The 23,820-nt window shown below is 35.9% G+C and overlaps 1 protein-coding gene across 6 annotated transcripts in view; it reads right to left on the bottom strand.

The window, feature by feature from the left end:
* ZDHHC14 (zinc finger DHHC-type palmitoyltransferase 14) overlaps window positions 1-23,820 on the bottom strand; it is a 645,017-nt gene that overhangs the window by 4,409 nt on the left and 616,788 nt on the right. For 5 of the 6 annotated variants that reach the window (XM_050316226.1, XM_050316224.1, XM_050316223.1 and 2 more), the window contains exons 4-8: window positions 17,095-17,232; window positions 13,194-13,242; window positions 8,559-8,661; window positions 6,793-6,902; window positions 4,310-4,412 (exon numbers count right to left, since the gene is read on the bottom strand). In XM_050316226.1, coding sequence (XP_050172183.1) covers window positions 4,310-4,412; window positions 6,793-6,902; window positions 8,559-8,661; window positions 13,194-13,242; window positions 17,095-17,232 — 503 coding nt within the window. The remainder of the gene's footprint in view (window positions 1-4,309; window positions 4,413-6,792; window positions 6,903-8,558; window positions 8,662-13,193; window positions 13,243-17,094; window positions 17,233-23,820) is intronic. The other variant, XM_050316225.1, reaches the window with a different exon arrangement.

The raw sequence follows: 23,820 nt of genomic DNA, 5'->3' as shown, positions 1-23,820 counted from the left end.
GTACTGTGGATACTGTGCAAGAACTGAGCCACAAACCCCACCCAGTGAATGGCTCCACTATCAAGTAGTACAGTGCACGAGGAAGAGAGAAAATAAATCTAGTTTATGTGCTCTGACCCTACTCTGGGATATGAATAAAACTGCAGTAAACATGCACTATCAAAAGAACTGCTCCTAAAACGTATCCCAACCCAACGCAAAATGCTGAAGTTGATTCACTTGCATGTGCCCTTAACCCATTTTAACTGGGAAGTAAAATGCTTTAATGAAAAACCTTGACTGTAGTGATGTTGACTTCTGTTTCAGGCATTTGGGAAGGACATCAGTAAATATACAGGAAAACACACTCATAAAACTCCCAGCAAAATGGGCCCCTTGTCCTTGCTGATCCTGTTACTGTCAAAATAGAAATACTTACCACTAACAATGAAAATATGAAAATCAAGGGAAAAAGTACACTAGGACGGTCAGAGTTACTGTTGCCTGGTGCAGCTGGATCTCTTTCCAGATGAGTGATAATAATACTTATGTGAACACCTGGGAGAGGACTTTCCTGGGTATCTCACTGGTAACAAATGTTGCACATGCACTATGGCTCCTACAATTTTTAGTGGTACATATAAGTAAGAAAAAGCTCTAAAGAATTTGCATCCAAGAAAGGAACCAGAGAACTAGAAATAAGGGAATTTGGCACACAAGGAACTACCTAAGCACTGAAGAAGAGATGCCTAGGAATGCAGGAGTACAAGTGAATTTCTTAAAAACAAGAAAATAAGCCTGTCCTGACACAAAGTCAGATAGGAGGGAAGTCTATCACTTTATAAGGCATTAGAGAATTCCTAGAGACATCATAGTAAATATAAACCAAACTGATTCCTAAAAAAAAAAAAAAAACCAAACAAAAAACCCAACCAAACAAAAAACCCAACCAAACAACAACAAAAAAAACCAAAACAAAAAAAAAACCCACACCACAAAAACCCACAAAACAACAACAACAACAACAAAATGGAGTGAGATAGTCTATGTTTCCTCTTAATGGAATACTAAAGAATAAAATACCCTGTATCAAACCCCAAGGATCAGCTCAGGCTTTTAAGGGAAAGCTAAGCACTACAGTACTGCAGACCCAAAAAATGGTAGCTGATGGGTTTATGGTGAAATTAGAACTTCTTTCAGAACACAAAATAAACTTTAAAATGAAAGAGAAAGAATAAATTACAGAGAAAATTCTTATTTCATAATGGATGAGATACTGTGCTTCATACAAAAAGAAATTCTTAAGAATAAGAGATATACTTGGGCAATCCAACTAATGACAAGGTTGCAAAAATAATCAGCAAAAAAATGCAATAGGGAAATACTTTGGAAATAACCAGATGTATGGATTATGAGCTCCAAGAGCCCATGCTTGTCATGAGGATAAGGATATTAACAAGTTGGCTAATCAATTTACCAGATTAACTTCAAATTAAATTAGAAAAGTAATTAAAAACACTTGGAATGTACCAGCAAAACAATAATTGTATGTGCTTTCAGTCTTCATAAAAGTAAATACAACTTCAGCTTTCAGTAAAATAAGGGAGGTAGTAAGGACAGAATATGAGAAAAATCTCTTCTATAAAGATCTACAAAAAACCAAACCCCATGGTATGGGTTTATCAAGCACTGATTTTAGCAATAATTCACTTTTTGAGATTGTGACAAACTAGGTCACTATCATGAGAAGGGTAGATCCTATATGAAATATTCAAAGTCTCAGAGGCAAAATCACCACAAAAGCTGTTAAATATAAAAATGGTGCCCCACAAATGGTATAAAGAATAAGAGATAATATATTGCACTGAAAACAAGCATCTGGCAACTTTATACTTAACCTGATATTTATGTTGAGCTTAAATGCAAAAATGATGCTATGTTAAAAGAGTTATCAAAATACATGAAAAGAGAATATAATACTAAGCAACTCAGAGAAATTTAAAGAAGGACAAGAGGCTAGTTGGGTGAGGCACAATAATTCTATTTAGATAGACAAAAGTCACTGAGTAAAAGACTTGAGGGAAGAGAAGGAAAGAAAAGAGGGAAGGAATAAGAGAAGACAATTGTGAGAGAATATGCTCATTAAAATCTTTATTTAATATCAATGTCAGGATAGACATTTTAGCATGCTATGTGGATTAAGCAGTATAACATCTAGACATTAGGATTCAATGTTGAGATAAGAAGATGCAATGCATTCTGGAATAAAACTGGAGACACACCATAAAGGTGTACTGAAACACACTTCAGATTTTTAACAAATTATTTCTTGTACACAAAAGCATTAAGCTTGATAAAATAGTGTAAATATCTCTGAAGATGTATAAATGGCTAAACCTCTGCCATTTAAAAAGTATTTATGGTCTCAGACTACGATCTACACATGCTCTTTCAAGTCAAGGAATTTTACTTTGTCTGCCCTTATCTAAAATCATAATAATACAATTTTAGTGGCAGTACTAGACCCATCCCCTTCAATAGGGAAGAGAAACAGTGTTAGAGACTGGTAAACTAAGCACGTCTTTAACAGTTTGCAACAAAAATGAAGGGAGAAATTTTAATCCTGATAGTCAGTGGCCACTAGAAACCAACTAGTCCTGGATGCAGACCAGGAATAACGAGAAAAATGGCACTACAGTCTTAAAAGATATTCCTCCAAATCAAACTTGACATATTACATTTTTCAAGCTTTTTCCAAGAGATCATTTTCAGGAATGAAACCTGGACATTACCTAGTGACTTTGATAACTATTAAAGAACCTAAGCCTGTCCCAACTGACGTGATGTGGTGTTCTAGCATATAAGAAGTTCAAGTCCTTGAAGAATTTGCGTAATTATAGGTATTACACTTTAAAATCCTAACAGCTACCTGTTTGACTTGAAGTAATACCATAACAGATTTGTCCATTCCTAGAGACAAACTTAGTCAATTTTCTATCAAACTAGCACAAGATTTTATCATTAATATCTAGGAATAATTACAGTGTCTTCTTACAATTCAAGTATAATTCTTATAATGACAAGGTAATTTAATACCAGGGACATACTTGGGTTTATGATCCTCACAAATAAAAAGCCTTGACAGAGTAAGAAAGTTTGAGTAATCCCTGAAAGACCTCAGCCCATTTCTAAGGTTTGCTTTCTCCTTGTTTTTTTAACACCCTTTTCTCTCTTCAGAGTTATATTATTTTGATAATTTGCATGGAGCATTACCTTGTTCTGCTCAACTGCACCTCATAGAAGATTCAGACTTAACACTGTGCCTCTAATACATTTTCTTATTAAGGAGACTAACAAATCTATTTAATCCTCAAAATAATATGTAAAACCAGCTTAGGAACTAAACCGTATTTTTTATATGAGTTTATCAATGACACGAAAACTAATCTGGCTGAGAAGAGAGAGTCTTTTCTTCTTTTGTTCAAAAGAAAAGCTGAATTATGTCAGAAGGCCTTGTGGCTTCCTCTTTTTTGGCAGAGGGAGTGTGTCCATAACTCATGACATCTTGGACAAAGTCTTAGAACCCACATTATATGAACATATGTGGATAACAATTCAGAAATAGGCACATATGAAAGATGCTTGCCTTTGGAAAAAGATCTTTCCAGTTATTCTCTTCTTCTTGGCACTGAAAATCCTATCTTCCATTATGATAGCCAATGCTACCAGCAAAAAAAAAAAGTAAAAACTATTGGCACAGTTTCAAAGGTGTTTAAAAGCTTTTGTTGTAACAATCCAGTTGCCATTGTTTGTTCATTGCAAGTTCAGTGTCCTCCTGCTCTTTCTTCAAAATACTCCTCCCCTAGAAACTTCTCTTTGTTGATCTTTGCTTTTTAAAATACATTAGTCTATGCAAAACCGCAGTGTACTAGCAAGGAAGGAAATAGATTATGAAGGAAGTGCCATACAAAATAATAATTAGCTGGAAAATGACGAACCAGAGCAAGTCCACGATACTTGAATATTCCAGTTGAAAACACAGCAGGTGTCAATAGTAAAAGTCAAAATGCCAGTATATTCAATAAATCAAGTGTAGAAAAACCTTTTTTTTTTTTTTTAGAATCCATGAGCCATAACTGTTACACTGTGTGAAACATACATTAAAAAGAGCCTTGGATTTTGGTTTTTTTCTTTACTGTTAATAAACAAGTCATTCCACCCAGTGTGTCAGCTGTATCCAGTTAGTTATTACTTGATTAGTTCACATGAAAGTGGAGAAGGAAAACATTCACAGGAATCTTGATGAACAACACTATGGGATGATTCCTACCATGTTGCTCTGAGATTGTGTGGCCCCGTACATAGTAATGCCATTTGATGGTCCTGCTAATTGCGGTGTATCAGGTTGTATAAATCCTCTTCTGTCAATTAAGCTACAGAATAATCACAATAAAGAAAAAGTGTTAGAAATATTTCTGATCAATAACTACTTCCTCTCAATAAAAAGAATGTCCCCTTTTACTCAATTGAAGTACAAGACTTCATTTGTATTTACTTGTTGCTTGGGATACTGCCTATCACATAGTCATCCATTATACTACTACTTTGCTGGATTTTTATCACAGACAATAGATTTACAAGCTTACCAGCAGATAGCACAAAACCAAAGAACTTTAAACCACAGACGTGAAAACAAATTATAAAACTCACTTGGGTACTTCAATTCAGTATCTCTTTTGAAGGTTGGGTTTTTTGCCAGTTTTCACATGTAAATTAAAACTACTTACTCATAAAATCTACCAAGAAAGTAAGAAAGAAGAACTTTTTTTCAAACAGACAACTCACTTGCGAGGTGTTTCATACTTAACACTGCTTATAATGCTCCACTGTGCTTAACAAAGTGATGCACTCATAAAATTACTTATTTGCATCTAAGAAAATGCTTTGAGAAGAAATTACTAAAGATAAATAAAAATCTACGAAAGATTATAAAAAAAAATAAATAGAACGGAATAATATGGCCTGGTTAAAGATGCTTAAAAATGTTGTATGATTTATTATATCAGAAAACTGGTTAGACCTATGCTGACAGCTATGGATCAAATTAAGATTTGAAAGTAATTGTTGAGGACATGTAAAATGGATTCTGAATTTGCTAGCATAAATTTTTAAAAATGAGAAACCATCTTTAACAGAAGTGAGAAAAGTTTTGATTATTTACAGATTTTCTCTACCTGCATTCCACTCTCAAAAGCACTTGAACATTTTGAATTTTAAGCTGTAATTGCTGGTAAGCCACTTTTCCAAAATTTAAAGGAAAAATTAATATTTAGTGACTTGAGACACAGCTGAGATTAAAAGTAAAAAAAGCAAGATTATAATTTACATTTTACAGTCAGTAAATTTTTTCCCTTTGGTCACAAAATCTCTCCCTGAAGAACCTCTACATACACTTTGACACCTAAATAAGTAATGTTGGTGCATGGAATTTAGGAAAAAATGTAGAAACTCTGTTAAAACACAGGAGCCAATGCCAGTCTGGTCTAATTGTGTGCTGCTATTTGTATCAGTTTAAGATGCTATTTCAAATACTGAGAAACATGATGTAATAAAAATTTCCATTTGGAATTAAAAGAATTTGAAGAGTGCCAGTAAGCTTTTACGTCACATACTTCTATGAAAAGCAAAATGGCAAAATTAAGAGGCTGGCTTTAGGCAGCATCCATACAGGTAGGAAGCAGAGACAGAGCTACTCTTTCTCACCAGTGTTAACTCAGTATGTGGAAATCTTTACCCAGGTGTCTCCAATTTAGGAAAAGACATCAGTCTCTCCTGTTGACCTTTGATTGCTCATGGAAAAACCACCTCTGATATTCCTGATATTGAAGCCAGAAAATCCCACTTCCAACTAAACACCTTGACCATTGGACCATTTACTTTCTTCCTTCTTGATAGTTCAGATTCATCACTACATCATTCCAGAGAAAGCAAAACATATCAACTGATGAGTATGCCACAAAAATAATCTACAAGATCTCAGCTAGTCTCTACAGTGAAACTGGGCCTCTACTGCATATGTAGTGCATGAAACTATCTAATCACTGAGGACTGGAATAAGAATAGAATTAAGTCTTTTCAGCTGGCAGTTTTATTTCTCTAGTCTCAGCTCTGTACACCATTTACCTCAAGCTGAAAAAAACATCTCCAATCTTACATATACAAGTATTTTGGATTCCAAAAGTGAAAATGTATGCAGCAAGACTTAATCCATTGTGCTTTCTTTGGAATTGCTTTGGTGTAGGACTACCAAATTCAGCTTAATGTATATAAGTTGATAGTATTAAATAAAAAAAATACTGTCCATTTAAATAAAATGGTTCAAAAATGAACAATTATCAAGCTGCTGTAGATTAAAGATTCATAAACTCTCCTAAACTTATGAAAAACATTTGTTAGATATGTAAGAGTTTAATAAAATTTCAAGTTGCCTTTCATGCAACAGCTAACTACTAGAAATCTTTCACTGCTATAAGTTATTAACTGTAGTGGCAAAAGTTCAAACAACAAATAAGTTTATTTTCATTTCAGATGTCATCTTAAATACATTTTAGAGCACCTGATCACTAATTTAGTTTAACCACAGTTTACCAACTTATCTCTTTACTACTAAAGAAAAACCTAATTAAAGCTTCTAATGGACACTAATCCAAAACTTTAATTTTATTGAGTAAACTCAGGTACTCACAAAGAATAATTTTTTCATCAATAGTCAGGCGGCTCTGTTTATGTTAACAATGCTTTTGATACTCTTACCTTGGAGAGAGGGGCCCACAGAGTGCAGCACAGCAATTAGTGAAGATGTTGCCATAACTGTAGGGATTATAGTTTTCTTTACCTCTTTTATTTGACCATGATCCTTTAATCTGAAGAGATATGAACAATATACATCACATACAATGCAATATAGAAAATGGCTGGGACAACTTAAGGGTTACCACAGCAGCAACATGCTACTTGCAGAAGCAAGACCACAGAAAACCCATGATGACACCTTCCAAACAACTTAGAGCTTTGGGCTGTTATGTAAGGCTGGACCCTAAAATCTTATGAGTGAGCACATGCTTTACCTCCAGAGATTTAGACAACCCAAAATTTCACGGAATCAATATACTGACAGTAAGAATATCATCATCTAAACCTAATGGTCTAAGTTTAATTTTACAAATAATATGACATATCACATGACATTATCTTCCCTACAGTTCACAAATGGTTCTAAAATATTGTGAAGTATCTGCAGCCATTACCACCTTTTACTGCATATTACGTTTTTCCTTAGCTATTTAGCTTTTCTGTTCGTAAGATACTTGAGAGCCTGAGTAAAATGTCCTGCTCTAGTCAATTGGGGATATATGTTTTAAATGAAACTACTGAACAGTTTACTTGAAATTCAGACATGTTCCACTGCTGTAGGTCCCTGCTATCTGTCTTTCAACAATCCAAAACAGGCATTTATTTGAGTGAAGTGGGGATAGTGGAAGCACATCAAGTTCATGTAGAGAGACAATGTTGGCCTAGATCTAATAACTGAGGAATATCAGAGTATTGCATCTGTCTTACTAACAATGTAGCTTTCTCCCAAGTCAGGCTACTTGCTCTGATACTTGATGCTGAGGCACAATTCCTTCTGAGCTTGCTTGGGAAGCTTTTTTCTGGTTGATTGTATTGATTGTAAAGTTTACTATTTTAACAGTGACCTTAAACAATGACAAAACATGTGTTGAGAGTCTCAAAGATGCTACTTTTATATCTGCCAGATACCTATGAAAAAGGTACAACAGAAAATTACAGCAAAGTAACTTAAAGTTTGCAGTACTTCATTAGATCACTTACTAAGTTTCCAACAAGCTTTCTATACCATTAGCTCCCTAGTTAATTTTATTTTTTCCTTTCATTCATTTTGTATTTTTCCTTTTAGTTAGGGGAGGACACATGAAGACTTCACACACAGTTAAACATAATTCCACCCCAAAACTGCAAACCTACCTCAAAAATAGAACACTGTAGAAATGAGAATGTTGACCTTTAAATTAATTATATACTCCTTTCCTTACTCCTTACTCTGAGGTTTTAGACCTCAGAGTGGCAAAAAAATTTCAAAGGTAAAATAAAAGGTGAAATTTTTGTTTAGAGAATTCAACACACTTTTCAATTTTCACAGTAATCAATTTTTGAGTCAAATAATGTTTAGAACTTTCAAAGAAAAACAGATACTGAAAAGTATTTATTAATTCACTACTGTATAAAATATACTTGTTTCTTTGTATCATCTATTCTGTATTTTCCTATTTCAACATAGAGGTCCTGTATGTATAAACCATAAGGAACATACTATGTATATTTTCAAGCCACAGTAAATATAGTCAAAAAGATTTCATCTGATCTTTTGAATCAAGTACAACCATGTTATTGTCTTCTTTCCTAATGAGGCATTCACAAATTGATGCAACAGGTATGACTTGAGAAAAACCTCCTTGCTACCATTTAGAAACATACATAGAAATAAACTATGAACTTACATCTTCATTTGTTGTTTGATTGGAGCTGATCAAATATGTATGAAAACCTGAGAGGCCAACAATGGACCATACTGAGAAAAAACACACCACTGCTTCCAGCACAGTAATTGAAAGTCAAGGAAATATATGCAAATGGAAAAAAACCACAACAACAACAACAAAAAAAAACCCAATAAAAAGTAGTTAAAAATCACAAAATTCCAGGTAGTCCAGAAGTCCCTTTAGATCTCTGGGGCACTTCAAAGGGGCCAGCAAAAATTAAACTCAGAAAAGCAAGACTACTGTCAGTAGTCTTCATTGTATTGACCACTGAATAGTACACCAGCAAATATTTAAGGGTTTGCATACTGAAAAAGGCTAGAAACTACTGATCTTAATGGTTGAAATTCAAATTTTCATGTTCATCCTGTTAAGAGTCATCACACTTGTATTTAGACAGGCAAATTGACAAGTAACAGTAAATAACAGTTTTGATGGGGTGAGGGGAAGATCAAAGACAAAAGAGGTAATCCAAGGCTAGCTGAACACCAAAAACTGAAGAGATATGTTTGTACAAATACTTATTGTATAGTGTGAGTCTTGAGCCAGGACTAAGGGTTCTAGATCTCTGCTCCTAAGTACGGCAACAACAACTCAGTAAACTGCATCTCAGTCATATGTTCTAACTGCTAGACTCTCCTGTTTTTCTTCTGTAACTGAAGTTCAGATGCTGATAGGCATCCTGACACTAGCATTGAAGTGTACTAGTCCAAATAAAATACAAAGTCCACCCGCTCTTTCAAATCCCTCTCATAACCGAATATATTCTGTGTTACGACGGTGGGGGTGCCTGAGTGGCCCAGCCTTGGCAAATGGCCTGGAAAGCAACTTCAGTTAAACATGTGAGTCTAAATATGTGGGGTGGGCTTTGAGTATTCAAAACTCAGCAGCAGTCAAGCAAAACTTACGTTAAAGAGGAAGCCTATCAACTCCCAACTCACTGCGCTGTTATTAAACACTAGTTGAGGAATTACAAGTAGCCTTTTTAATGAAGATATCAGTCTGATTTATAAGCAAATCACAAAGAATGGCAGAAATATAACTTCTGTTCCCACAGAAGCGGGAACAGCAGCAGTCAAGACTTGGTTTGGTACAGCTACAAGTAAAGTTGCTGTCATCTGTCGAGCCCAGACATGGCACCATCCCTGTCAAACAATGAGTAGTCAGCATCCAAACACCAGATCCTGTCAGCATGAGGTGCAACGTATAGGGACTTGCACCCAAGGTACACGAATGTGAGCTCCTGGGGTGCTCTCACTTGTGAGTTAAAGGGAGCAGCACAGGTACATGTACAAGAGCAAGAGCACCCTCACCTCAAGAGAGCAGCAAAGGTGTGCATGTGCATCACAAAGGTGATGTGTGCATCACTACAACTTTCCAAACTACCTGTATTTTTACTCATTATAAACCGTATAACCCAAACGTTATACCCATAAAGAAGTAGCTAGGCTTTAAAAGTGAGATTGGTATACCAGGAAAATCAGTCAGCACTCAACACTGCATACTTACTAGATTTTATATAATTCCTTTAACTCTAAAGGAATAATTGTCTCAGTAATAAGACAATAAAATTGCTTCTAAACTTGATATAAGCAAACATAAAGAGGAACTTTCTATAGAAAGCTTCCTTTTATAGTTTTTTATTTATATATATTTTTATTTACACAACATAGGCATGAAATCAGAATACACCTGCTTTGAGAATGCTATTTTCTACAACACTTCAACAGGTTTTCAGGTTTTTTTTTAGGGAACACAAATCAACAGCAGAAGGGGTTTTGGTTCCTAGAGGTATAGGTAAAATTAATCAGTAGGAACAAGATGATGGGAAGAAGATAAAAATAATCTGTATATTAACCACATCAACCTTTAGTATAAAGTCACTTTCCAAGACAATGTCAACTCAAAATTTTCCAGAACAAGGACATAGCCTTAAAACACAGAATAAACATCCTGAATGTACCAATGGAAGAGAAACATGTCAGCTCCTCACCATTACACAGAGACACAGACTGGAAAATGCATGGATGGACGTTAAGTACTTAAATGAAAAATCCTAATATTAGTTAACAACACAGAGTTTTGTACTGCAGAGCTGCTCTACCCTAATGAACTGGGAAACACCTCAAGTGCTGGTGTAACTTTCCCTACAACCTATTCCAATCAGAGTGGTTTAAAGCCACAAAAGAGACATTTGCATTTGAGCAAATTTTCTCCAAAAGCAGCAGGATGACCAAAGTTCATTGCTGAGCAGCATGTTCACTACTCTTTCCCTCTCATCTCCTCCTCACACAATGTGAAGTCAAACCAACACAAGACAGGAGCTCTGACTCAATTGACTGTTAAATGGCACAGCTAAAGCGAGGAGTACAAGGAAGAACAGATAAGGAAGTGGACTGTTGGCAGCGGGTTCCAGAACGTGTAAAAGAAGGAAATAGGCCAAAATATTATGCACAATACAAAACGGGCTTTGAGAGGGTAGAAATAGTACAGAAGGCTGTAGATAAGCACTGTTGGATAGAATCTACACACCAGGAAGAAGATTCACCTGGTCAGATAATAAGAACCTTAGAGAGAGAAGGGCTCCCTGCAATCTGAACACACCACTAATAGGATGTTCCTCACCAAAATTACACTCAGAAGGGTACTGAAAAATATATTTCTCCTCCCCAAAGTAATTCCTACTGACAAAAAAGGGAACTTCTTTCACTTCAAACACTACATGAAGTGACACTTTTCAGTTCCCCACACCAAGATCCAAAAAGACCTCTAGAACAACACGTGTGGTTTATGTTAAATAACATGACTCCATTAATTAAACCTGAGTCCATTAATTAAAGAGAAACACAAAAAAGCAATATATCCTCAACATAAAGTAAAAGCTTACTAGCATATTGTAGTATAATTATCTTTCTAGCGTAATATGATATCTCACACAGGGTTGTTAGCAAGATAGAAATGGCAATGTTCTCTGTGCCTAAATTGACCGGCTATAAAGCAGCATTCCTGATACTATTTGGACAATTTAATTTTTTACTGTTGTTAATTGTAACCAAGGTATTAAATTGTTCATCATATCACTGTCAAACCAGGCATTTCTAGAAGATGCACTACTGAGCCATTCAAAGCAGCACATCTCTGAACATAAATTATGAATTAATAGCCCATTGTTCCTGTACAAAAAATCCTCAAGTGCATAAGCAATCACCTTTTGATTTAAGGACAACTGAAAGCTATTCTCAGTTTGGAAATAGTTTGAAAGAATAGTCTTTTGGAAGAATTGACTGTAATTATCTTAATTGGAAGCTATCGTTATGCTATTTAGAAAAGTTTGTGCTTTGTGAAATTATTTGTTAAAAAAAATCTGAACAGTGGCTTTGTTTAGAAAGGAGTTTACAGCTCAGTAACTCTACCTGATGAATAAAAAGACAAAAAAAAATTGTATCTGCAGAATTTGCCACTTGGGAAAACTATCTGGAAAGGGAGGTCTCTATGTACAACTCTGAAGGACTCTTCCTACTATTTTGTGGAAAAGCAAACTGTGTGAGGTACAATGGACAAAAGGGAAAGAATTCTTTTTATAGTATCTCTGTGAGAAGTGAAAAGTGTTTATTCAGACACAAACCATTCAAAATATAAACATAAGGAACAGGAAGCTTATGGTCTCTACAGAAATGTAAGAAAAAAATTACTAGTAGTTATGTCAGCTTCCCATTTTTTCATTATGTTAGCTGCTTTCTGACTCCATTCTCACTGACTAGAAAATACACAGAAAGCTCTCATGAAGAGACAAACAGTATATGGAGCATTTACAAAATAGAACTACAGAATGGCTTGGGTTGGAAGGGACTTAAAAGATCATGCAGTTACAACCCCTCTGCCATGGGCAGGGACACCTGGCCAATCTAAACACACCCTCTTTCAGTTTAAAACCACTGACTCTTGTCCTGTCACTACAGGCCCTGGTAAAAAGTCTCTCTCTTTTTCTTATGAGAGAGACCACCATGATCTCCCCAGAATCTTGTTTTCCCCAGGCTGAACAACAACAATAGTCCCTGTGTATGCAAGTTACATGCTGCTCTGTAGCGTAACAGAAGTTAATATTTGAAAATGACTACTCTAGAAACATAAGAATAGTTTCAGGATTGAACTCTTCAAGGGCAGCATATGGTTTCAGTTGTTCCAAAATCTACTTTTTCTATCCGGAAAAGAATCAGTCATTTTGGATACTTTCAGCTGTAAAAGCAGGAAAATTATTGAATATTTTAAGTGAAACCACAGCACAGGCAGAGTCTAAGATATATTTATGAAGTCCATCACAAAATATGAAACATATTCCATCACACATGGAAACTACAGATCTTTGTCAAGAGTACTGCTCTGCAAAAGATGAATAAAAACCACTCTGGGCTATAGTCTCTTTCCTGCCTCCAACATGTGGCAAGAAATCCTATTGTGCAAGAAGTAATGAAATCATTAACTGATAAAGTCCCAAATCACATATCCAAGAATAGCAAAAAAAAAAAAAAAAAGCAAACCCACATCTCAGATGTTATTTTGCAACCAAATATACAATTTGTTTCAGTGAAAGGATATCTTGCAGGACTGTCCTTCAGGGCATTGAGGAACCCTGTTTGTTGAGAACCTGTAGAAACAGAACCCAAAATTACCAGTTGAGTAAGAAATCGACTACAGGCTATTTTCACTATAGTTAAAACAATGAATATTTGAAGATAACCAAATAATCATAGAATAGATTTACTAATATGAATTGGAGAATATGTTGCACAGCAGCAACAACATCGAAAAAAAACTTGGGTAAGTTATCAGGTTTAACATCTGCAGGATATTTTCTCAGTCATACCAAATTGATGCACACATACTTTCCCAAGAACAAGACTTCCAATTATCCCTGTTCTTTTCAGACCTAACGTGGAAACAAAAAATTATAACCTCCTGTTTTATTTTGAAATACTACTTTTCAAAGTAACTTTTTGACTCATGAAATTTATCCTATAAACTCAGATTTCTCAACTTGCCATCCTTTGTTTTGGAAGCAAAACTTTCTTGACTATAATCCTGCCCCTATGCAGAAGACTTTTCTAATAGGTTACATTGCCTCTTGGAAAATAAAACACAATCTACTAGCTGAAAAGAGAGAAGCAATTCAACTAGAGATGCAAAGCATGCAGAGTGCAGAAGCACTTGGGTTCCATAACCATGAGATAGTAGTCAGAAAGGGTTATTTGACAATTTTCTGGTTGCAGTAAATGAATTTTTGGTAGAAACTGACTTAATGTGACCTACTATAATCACATAGTTTGAATCTTTCTATCTACTGTAACTGATTTAAATGGATCATGTTGAAAGTCCTCCCTGCAGAAAGATTTTCCACTTAGCTAAATTAATCTGAAAGCTTGTACGGGGAGAAGAATCTTGTCTTTATACGAATAAAAGAATATTCTCTAGACCTGTCTGGTCAATTTACTGTTCGCCATTACAAAAGGAAAGTTACTTACCTTGTATTTCTGAGCCTTTTCAGATTCTCATAACTGGTTCTTAGTCTCAAGGTACAAGACTAATTAAACTTCTCCTACCTTGTTACTATTTTTTAGGTTCCTTAATGGCAATGGCAGCAGGTAGGTGTGACCTCTATCCCCTACTGTTGGTCACACTCATCTAAGCAGTGCGACCAAAACATCAGAACGGGAGGGTTCTTCACTGCAACAAACAGTTGAAATACAGTTGAAATAGAGATGACTAACTCTGAAGACAGACACTACTACTACTGAAAATGCTTTCAGCTTGGTGAGATGGAAGAAAGTCTTGCAAGACAATACCTTTGATATCTGATTTAAAATGAGTTTTATGATCTCCAAAAATATTATGTACACATACTCTTAATCCTAGCAAGAGCAAATTTCCAATAATCCTAGCAAGAGCAAATTTCCAATGTATGCCTCAGAAGTTCAGGTGTATCCCATATCACCACTTAGGCCTCCCAAAAATTATAAAATGCCAGTTTGCAAGATGTATTACAAAAATATACAAATTTCAAAATCTGTCCAAATCGAGGGGCATTAAAATAAAATAATTTTGTCAGGTCTTATGAAAATACACATGCATGACTTTGAAACACTGTAGAAAGGTCATAGTTTCAGGTCTAAAAATGGAGACTTTCTTCAGACACCCTAACAAAAAAGCAGTCTATGCCAAGTGCAGGTTAACCCTGTTAAATGGTTAGCATCAGCTGAAGAACTACAGGGCTGCAAAACAGAATACAAATAAAATAATGGCCAGTCTTCGCAAGCGAAGATCCGGGGAAGGTCTTTACACCTTCCAGCCTGCGCATTGGATTTTTTAGGTGAGACACAGTGTGCGCGGAACTGAGCCCACCCTTTAATCCTAAGGTTCATCTGCCGGGGCCAAGCGAGCTTGGACGGTGGTAGCGAGGTCCTTAGGACGTAGGTGGGTTGCCTTTAAGGGCTAACGAGCCCCACCTGCCCGGGAGTGGCCCTGACCAGGAATCGAACCCGGGTCTCGGCGGTGACAGCGCCGCGCCTTTACCACTAGACCACCAGGGGCTGCCTAGAATACAAATAGTTGAGAGGTAATTATAAGGGAGGTAAATATGAGGACTTCTAGAGGCACAGTAGGTACAGAGAGAGTGAAGTGATCAATGTGATAAGAAAACTTTTATTGACTCTGTCGAGATTACAGAAGACAAATTTGAAAGCTGGGCTTGAAGCCCCAGTGTAGCAAACAAACATCAAGGAACTAATCACATTTCATACCTGCTCCCATTGCCTTTGAGGACTGACCAAACTTCAGAACTTAAGGATGGCCCTCTCTGTCTTATCCAAGGTAGATAAGAATATTTTGCAGCTGGTGGACAGTTTAGCATTTAACATTTACTATACATTATCTATAACATCTACACAATGCTGAAATGTTTCCCGACCCCATAGAAGCACAACTAATTACTCTGGTCTCTGTCTAAATCAGAGTTAGAAAAGGTCACTGTACAGTTAAAATCCACTAGATAAACCTACTTGACTTACAGTACACAAAATATTTGCATAACATTGGTAATTCATATGCTGAAAACTAAAGAGAAAAGCACTGTAGTCCTTGTGAAATGAAGATAGGCTAGTGTCAAAAGTAGCTTTACATTGTCAGACTGGTAATGTTTACAATTACTGAACTTGAGCAAATAAGATGGCAGAAAAAAACATGCTTCCTTCTCCTTAATGTAAAAAGTGTGTATGTATATATGTGAATACATATATACACACATTTTATATCTGTGTGTATGCCCAGATAAATGTCAAGGATTTAAGTATTAATGGCAACTTTTCCCTTTTTAAAAACTGGTATTAGAAATCTGTTAGTGAGAACAACTTGTTGATTCAAACTCCCTTAAAATTAGGCGCCCCAGTTCTGGCCTATGAGCTAGATTTTTGAGCTATAGGAGAGTTGCTCAGTGCTCTTATCATTCTTTTGTGAAGAACAAATAAGAGCACAAGTTCTGCTTTTAAAATACAGCTATTCCCAGCACATTGTAAGCAATTCAGAAGAGTACAATCCGACATTTTTTTTCAGAAAAACATTCTCTAATATTACCATTGTCAAGTTAGCTTTATAAATGTGTTAAATACCAAAATTATTATTTCTACCATGTTGTAATACAGAATAGAAAGAAATAAAAAGATCACATTTCCAAAATGGTTAAAGACATACTTTTCAGGGTAATATCCTACATAATTAGTGAAAAAAATAAAACACTCCTAAGTTTCCTATGACAGTGGGTTAAAAAACCCCAACATACAAAAGATCTTTAAAGACAAGTCCCATAGCCTGTCACCTTTAATGAGATCATCATCATACAGGAGCCAGCAAAAAGGCAATACCCAAAAGAGTTCTGACCTCAAATACAATCCAGAACACAAATAAAAATCAATTTCAAACTCATGAATATTTATCTGATTCACTCCATTATGAATTGGTTATTCTCAAAATATCTATGCAAATGAAAATAACGTGTGTTAAAAATAGGGTAGAGAATGATGAAAACTAAACGGCAAACAACCAAAAGTATAGCTCCAACCTATTTCCTAGTAATTTACCTGTTTGTCTGGATGGCAAGTGACCCATGCTTATAGTTAAAAAACCCACACAGCAATTCTTTGGGTAAATGATACTACCTGTATACTTAGACATACAGTATGTGTGATGTTTTTCCAATAAATCATCCATAAAAGGACAAAAAAAATTTAAAAAATGAACACTGTATTAAGTTAAAGCTACTGCTAGGTCAATGACTACTATGAATGGGGCCTACTATAGACCAGAATGGGACTCACTGGGGATTGTGAAGCTTCAGAGAAAAGGCAAATAAACAAATAATAAAGAAATAAACCCTGAATGATCAAAATATTAACTTAAAAAACTCAAGCAAATGGCTACATACGTAATCTGATTTCATCAGCATACTTACGAAGGATGACGTGGGTGATAACGAATGCAAATATAAAGACTGTCAGAAAGGACAGAGATAAAATAAACATATAAAAAAATCTGTAGTTTCTTTTCCCCACACAGTTGCCTACCCAGGGACAGTGGTGATCAAACCGTTCTGAAATGAGAGGCAGAAGAAAAAAAAATGGAAAACAATTAATAAAATGCTGTTTATTCAAAAAAAAGCTCTCTGAATACTACATTAAAACTCATGATTTAACTGGCATTTGCAAAGTAGCCACAGAGAAGTTCTTAGTTAGAAAGGAACAGAAATAGAAAAGAAAAAAAAAAAAGAGTATTTTAATGAAACTTTACAGTTTTTAAAGAAATCAAAGCATGGCTGAGGTGAGTTCCTGTTGAACTACCAGTATTACTGTGATAAATTGTGCAGACAGACTAAAATGTATGTATTTATCCACTGTCACATGGAGCACTAGCAACTCAATAGTATATGCTTTTTTCAAAATAAGGGTGGGGTTTTTTTGTCTTTCAGTGCATCTTCTACTCAAAATTGGACTTTCTGAGGTTGTTTTACTTATATCTGTCGTGATCAGACCTCTGACTTATGTACACTATCATATCACCCATCCATTAAGGAGCATGAAATATCTACCCCTTCCCACTTCCTTTTACTGCCTCACTCAAGATATTCTTCATTCCAGACCACCTATTTTTCCACTGGGAGTTGACGCTGCCATACAAAGCCCATTTAAAATAGCAAAATCATTCACATAAACCATTTTTCAAATGATAACATTTAAACACATAGTATAAAAATTGGTACATGTAATCTGAATGCTCTGTTACCCTTTGCACAATAGGCTCCATCTCATTTTTACTAAGTCAAGGCCTTTCTCTTTGTTTCCCTAAGAATAACTCGTTCATGAGATAGGAAAAGGCCAGGGTGGATCAGGAACGAGCGTTCCCAACATGGAGGAAATGCTCCAGAGCTGGAAGGTAGCAGGGGGAACAGTTTGCTCTGCTTCTCCCCAGGCAGCCTGGACCCACCCTCTGTGTCCCATATGCCAGATAGTGGAAACAGAGCTATTGCCGGGAAACAAACTTGCATTGCATAACTTTACTTTGGAGAGATTACACTGACAGAATTTTAATTTTTTTAAATCAAATCCAAGACCATAAGACAGATGCTCTCATGCTGACTCTTTCTCTCACTCTCTGATCCTTGTCCAAATCCTGGTTTGTTTTCTGTGACTTTTATGCCTCCATTGACGTACGATATCAAACTATTTGTAATTCCACAGGAAAGGCGAGCTATAAATTTGAAGTCCTTTAGCCCTGTCTTAAAAAGGCACACTGACCAAGTGCACCAGTTTATTTGAGCTATGGCTTTATATTAAAGACCTACATTAGAGGTTTTCCTGGAAGGATGTATTTAGTATTATCTTCATTATTATTCATTATCTTCAAGTCAAAACAACATGCACAATGGATTTCTGAGTTCACCAGACTTTTAGGGGGTTTCTAAATGGTTTTGCGTGACAGCTGTTTGGAACATGTGTTTCTGCCATAAATCTGTTTCAAATTCCAGCAGGGCTATTTAAGGTGAAGTTACTGAACTTTCTTAGGATAAGGCTTTAGAATACTTCGATTGAATGAGTACTGCTAAGAATACCAAGAATTAAACACTCTGGACAGCTGATATTACCTTTATTCAGTGCAATACAGTTGTATTCCCAAAACAAATTAACATTGCATTTGAACAGTGCTTGTCTTAAAATTTGTGCTTCTGAATGATTCCTTATATTCTGATAAATACCTCATTTCAATTTATTCATACATACAAACATGAGCAAACAACACCACAAAGAAACATACAGTTACAGAGCCTTTTTGAAGAGTATAATCTGCAGGTACTTTTGTACCCTACTGCTAAAAAAAATACATTACATGTCTTGGAAGACAAATTCCGTACATACAGATTCATTCTCTTGTATGCTGACACAGTAGGAAACAACAAATTATTGTGACTTAAAGCTGTTTCCTTAGAAAAATGTAGACATTATTTGATACTCAGATAAATGCAGACAAAAATAAAAATGCACACATACACCCAAAGCCTCTATGTGTAAACACACATCCATACACACACACACATATACATTCCTTACTGAAGACTGACTTGGTATTTTTAACCTACTTGTCACTCCTCTGCAATTTTCATCTTCAGACTTTCCTGGTGAACTGAAAGGGTCTGCTTTTTTAAGAAATACCTTTCCAATCACTGTGAAGCTAAGTAACCTCCTAATATGTCTACAAAGGAGAAATGGACAGAAAAGGCTGGATATGAAAAACTGCCAGAGTGTTAAACTGGAATCGACTCTAATGAAAAAAAGATATGTATTAAAGGGTTTGCACGGATGTTATGATAAATAAACTGGGCCTCATTTTTCTCAGTCACAAAATAGGCATGTGACACGTGCCACGAAACAGTATATTAAAAAGCAAGACATTCTACTTAGCAGAGCACAAATACGTAAATGCAACTTAATGGTAACAGCTCGTGAGCTGCTCTGTTAGTTATTAGTGCAGGAGGAAATTGCCAATCATGTCCAAATAAACAGACAAATGGTAAGCAGAAACTTCTCACGCTGTTAAGAAATATAAAAGCTATTAAATCCAGAGCTATTTTTTTTTCCTTAGAAAAAGACACAACTTAATAGGTATTAATGGAGAAATAACACAGTGTCTTAAGGTTCACCCCTGGTACTCCAGATGCCTACAAACTGAACAACCAATGATTTGGTAAAGGAAGCTCTGTTTGATATTTCTACTTGGCTTGGGCGAGGTTGGCAGCAAAATTACAATTTAACTTCATGGAGAAATGAAAAACTACTGATGCTGAGATAAAATGGAATTCTAGCCCTTGCAAACTTAAAATGTAGAGAAAATAGAAATACAACTTCTTAGTTTGAAGAATAACAGACTGTTTACAGGTGATGACTGCAGTTCTGGTATATATGTAAAGGGTATAGTTAACATACTGATGTATTCGATCATACATTTGTGACAAAGGTTAATGCAAAAATATTTGAGGCAAATGAAGAGAATGAAAACACTGGTAATACAAATACTTGCCAGTAAAAGTGTATTAGAACTCTTAATGAGGGAGGAAGAAAGCTGAAAGGGCTGAAAAGTTTGTCTATGGAAGAATCTCATCGATAGAAAAGTTGTGATAGATCATCCTCCTGCCCTTAATTTTAAGCAAAAGCAGCAGTATATTTGCCTTCACAATGTGGTATGATGTTACAGCTATATCTACCTAACCACCAACTGCTGCTAAAACAGATGGTCCAGCTTCTACTCTTTCAGCAGTCCTCTGAACAAAATTTTGCTTGCGTCTTTATGGCTCCCCATTCTTAGGCCAAGCCCAGTGTCCATTTTACCCCACGGGGAGTTGGTTGACAAAGCCAGATGAACTTAAAACCATGGCTTTCTATTGCTTATCTCCTCCCAGCTCATCACAGCATTAGACAAACACCAAAGCTATGCCAAGTAAAGAAGTGAGAACACACTGCCAGAGAAGGGATGAAATGACACTTTCAGAAGTAGTTAAGTGTTAATTCAGCACAGCTGTAAGAGCAGCCTTACTACATGTTAACACTTCTCACAACTGCAGGAGAAATCTTGGAGATTAATTTTTTAGGATCTGAGAACAAAAGCTGAAGCATACAAAACAGACAGAAAACATGTGAACAATTTATAAGGTGAAGCATCAATGGAAAGAGAAGATGATTAAATGGAGACTAAAAATGCTGCTATAAAAACCATAGAAAGCCAAAGAAGTAAGAAACCTTAAGAACTGTCAGTAAACCTGTAACAATGATTTTTTTTCACTAGTCTTTCCCAAGTGATCAGCAACTTTGAATTTAGATAATAACTTGTGAGGATAGCCAGCACCACCATAACCAAATCCAAAAGATGAGGTTTCACAAGATAACTGAGCCAATCTAAAAGCTTAGTGGCAGAGAAAGAGATGATCACACACTGCCTTTCCTGCCACTTTATCCCACCTCCTTTTTTCATTGCGAGAAGCTGACGATGAGTCAGGTCAGCTTCCTGAACTGGCAGGAAAGGAATAAGGGAATTATTTTGTTCATTGCTCAGTGGGAAAAAATGACTTACCAATGGCTGTGTGTTATCAAGGGCTGTGCGAACAGGCACAAAGGAGAGAATCACACAAATAGGATGACGGATGACTGTTCAGATCCCTCTGGAAGCCACAAGCTGTCAGCATGACTCAGTGGTCTCATTAACACTCACCTAAGTGGTCTCATTAACACTCACCTAATAATCTATGCAAACTGGATCACAGAAGAACACCTTACCTCATACTTTAGACACTTCTCATTTTTCACCTTTCCTGAAACATTTACATCTGAAAACGTGCTTGAGAAACATTAACTGCTGGCTATCTCTGATTTAAAAAAAATAAAAGGAGAACATTTGCCATTTTAATATGCATTGGCCCTATAGATTGAATGTTTCCTTCAGAAGCCACACCAAAGCATGTTCCTTGCTGCTCAGAACCAAGGAGCCAATCTCTACTTTTCACAGCACAGCCTCTTAAAATCCTTAAAGCATAGACTCTTAAATCCTTACATGTTCTGCTTCCATTTTTCAATCACTACACTCCAAGAAAACATGTAAAAGTGACCCCAATGCTTTCCTTCCCCTTTTAAAACATTTAATAAAAGTTTTATAATTTAAAAGGAACACAAAAGCATTTTTACAGGGTACATTCGTAGGCCAGCTTGGCCCTTCAGACTGCAGTATTTATGAACTGCTTCCTTTTTCTTTTGCTCAACAGGATCACTACACACCAGCACACATTTTATAAAGCTTAATGTGAAGGCAGGTCTCAAAGAAGAGAAGTCGACAGGTGCAAAAATATCTAGGTCACATTACTCAGAGATTCCAATGAGCACAAGTTAGAATTCACTTGATAATTCCTCCTTGCCATTCAAGTAAAGTGCTGTGGGGCAAAGGCACAAACCTAAGGCATTCACTGAATGTTGCCATCCTTATTTAACACATGCAAACATGCATCCCAGGACAGGAAAGAGTCAATAGCCCACTATTCAAATCTTACATCAGTCAAAAAAAAAATCACATTACAGCTCAGCCATTCAGCTCAATCCTGGGCCAGGATTACTCAAAATTACTTGTGATAGTAGCAGCAGTACAACACAGGACTACAATGTCCATTGTCATGGATTCACACTGAGCAATTATGTAGAGATACTGGCACACCTGCAGGTATTTATAATGATGACAATTATAGCTTGTTGAAGGACTATGATGTCATGATGTGACCGCATCTATTCAGGCCTCTTGACTTGACATTTTGTATGAAAAACAGTGCTTCAGAATGTGATTGCTCTTGAAATGTTTAGGAAAACAAATGTGGTTTTTAAAAGTCCACATAAAAAATATTTCTTTATTACAAAGAGTTATTTTTTTTTCTTCTAAGACACAGCAGTCAAATTCCAACTGCTGAGAGTGACACATGCACAGAAGCAAATACAACGATTGCATTAAGATCTTCACAGTCAGTTCAAAATGTCTGATAATTTAACATAATAAAAAATTTTTATCTAGTGTTCATAGTATAATTATAAAAAGTATCCTTAGTCCAGATGTTCAGTTCCACTGACTAAAATTGTCACTCCCAAGAAAATTATTTATTTAATCATATTTAAAAACCACACTGATGATATTTGCTATCAACCGGCAACAGCAATCAAATACTTGGATCCATTTAATTTACATACCATTCACCTGTATGACAGTGCCCTGTCAATACCTCCCCTGTTACTTTTGCGGAATGAAATCTCAGTAGAAATTTATAAGAAAATAACAAAAGACCAATTGCAAATGACATTTATATGCATGCTGATGTTATTTTAGAACATCTGTTATGGACAATGCACAATGGATCCTTTAAATCACCAAGCTTCAGTACTTTTATACTCAGACTCCAAATCAAAACACCCCACGAAAACCAAAAAGAACAGAGAGAGCCTTCCAGCCTTAAGTTCACATTTGGGAAATACTCACCAGAATTTTACTCCAAATTACATTCTGGACACTAATCTCTACAAGGTGATGACAACTGAAACAGCAACATAACACTGGGAAAGATGGTCTCTGTTAATGAAATAAACTAATAACATGCATGGATATCTACAACTAAAAGTCAAACAGAAACACAAGCACAAGAGCCACTTAACAAATATTTCACTCTTGTGTTTAAACTGTCCCAGATAGCTAAGCTATCTGGGCAGGGGCGGGCATGTGGTTTAATAAAGAAAGTTAAGTTGCAATGTCAACTTTTTGTGTGCTAATCAACTTCAATAGTGGCAGACTAATGCATTCAAAAAAAAGAAAACAAACACGCCTAATTTAAAAAATAAAAATAGCAATTGATTTATTAGGAAAACATCCAGCCATTGCCCTAGGATAGCTCTTGGTAATTAAACCGTATTGTCACATAGATCACTGCGCCCTCCAATAATAAATGTTGACTAATTAAAAAAATCCTTTGACTGCATGCACATTAATGGTGACTTTTTCAAAAGCAGCAGCAGCAGTTTAGAATGCCTACTCTTTGATAGGTACAAAGAGGACATAGTGATGGACCTCACTGCTTCACAATCTCTCCTTAGGTACCAGTCCCTGTCAATAC

This window comes from Myiozetetes cayanensis, unplaced genomic scaffold (assembly GCF_022539395.1).
Source record: "Myiozetetes cayanensis isolate MyiCay16 unplaced genomic scaffold, myiCay2020 scf2-11, whole genome shotgun sequence".
Taxonomy (NCBI): domain Eukaryota; kingdom Metazoa; phylum Chordata; class Aves; order Passeriformes; family Tyrannidae; genus Myiozetetes; species Myiozetetes cayanensis.
This window is presented reverse-complemented; position numbering and strand designations above follow the sequence as displayed.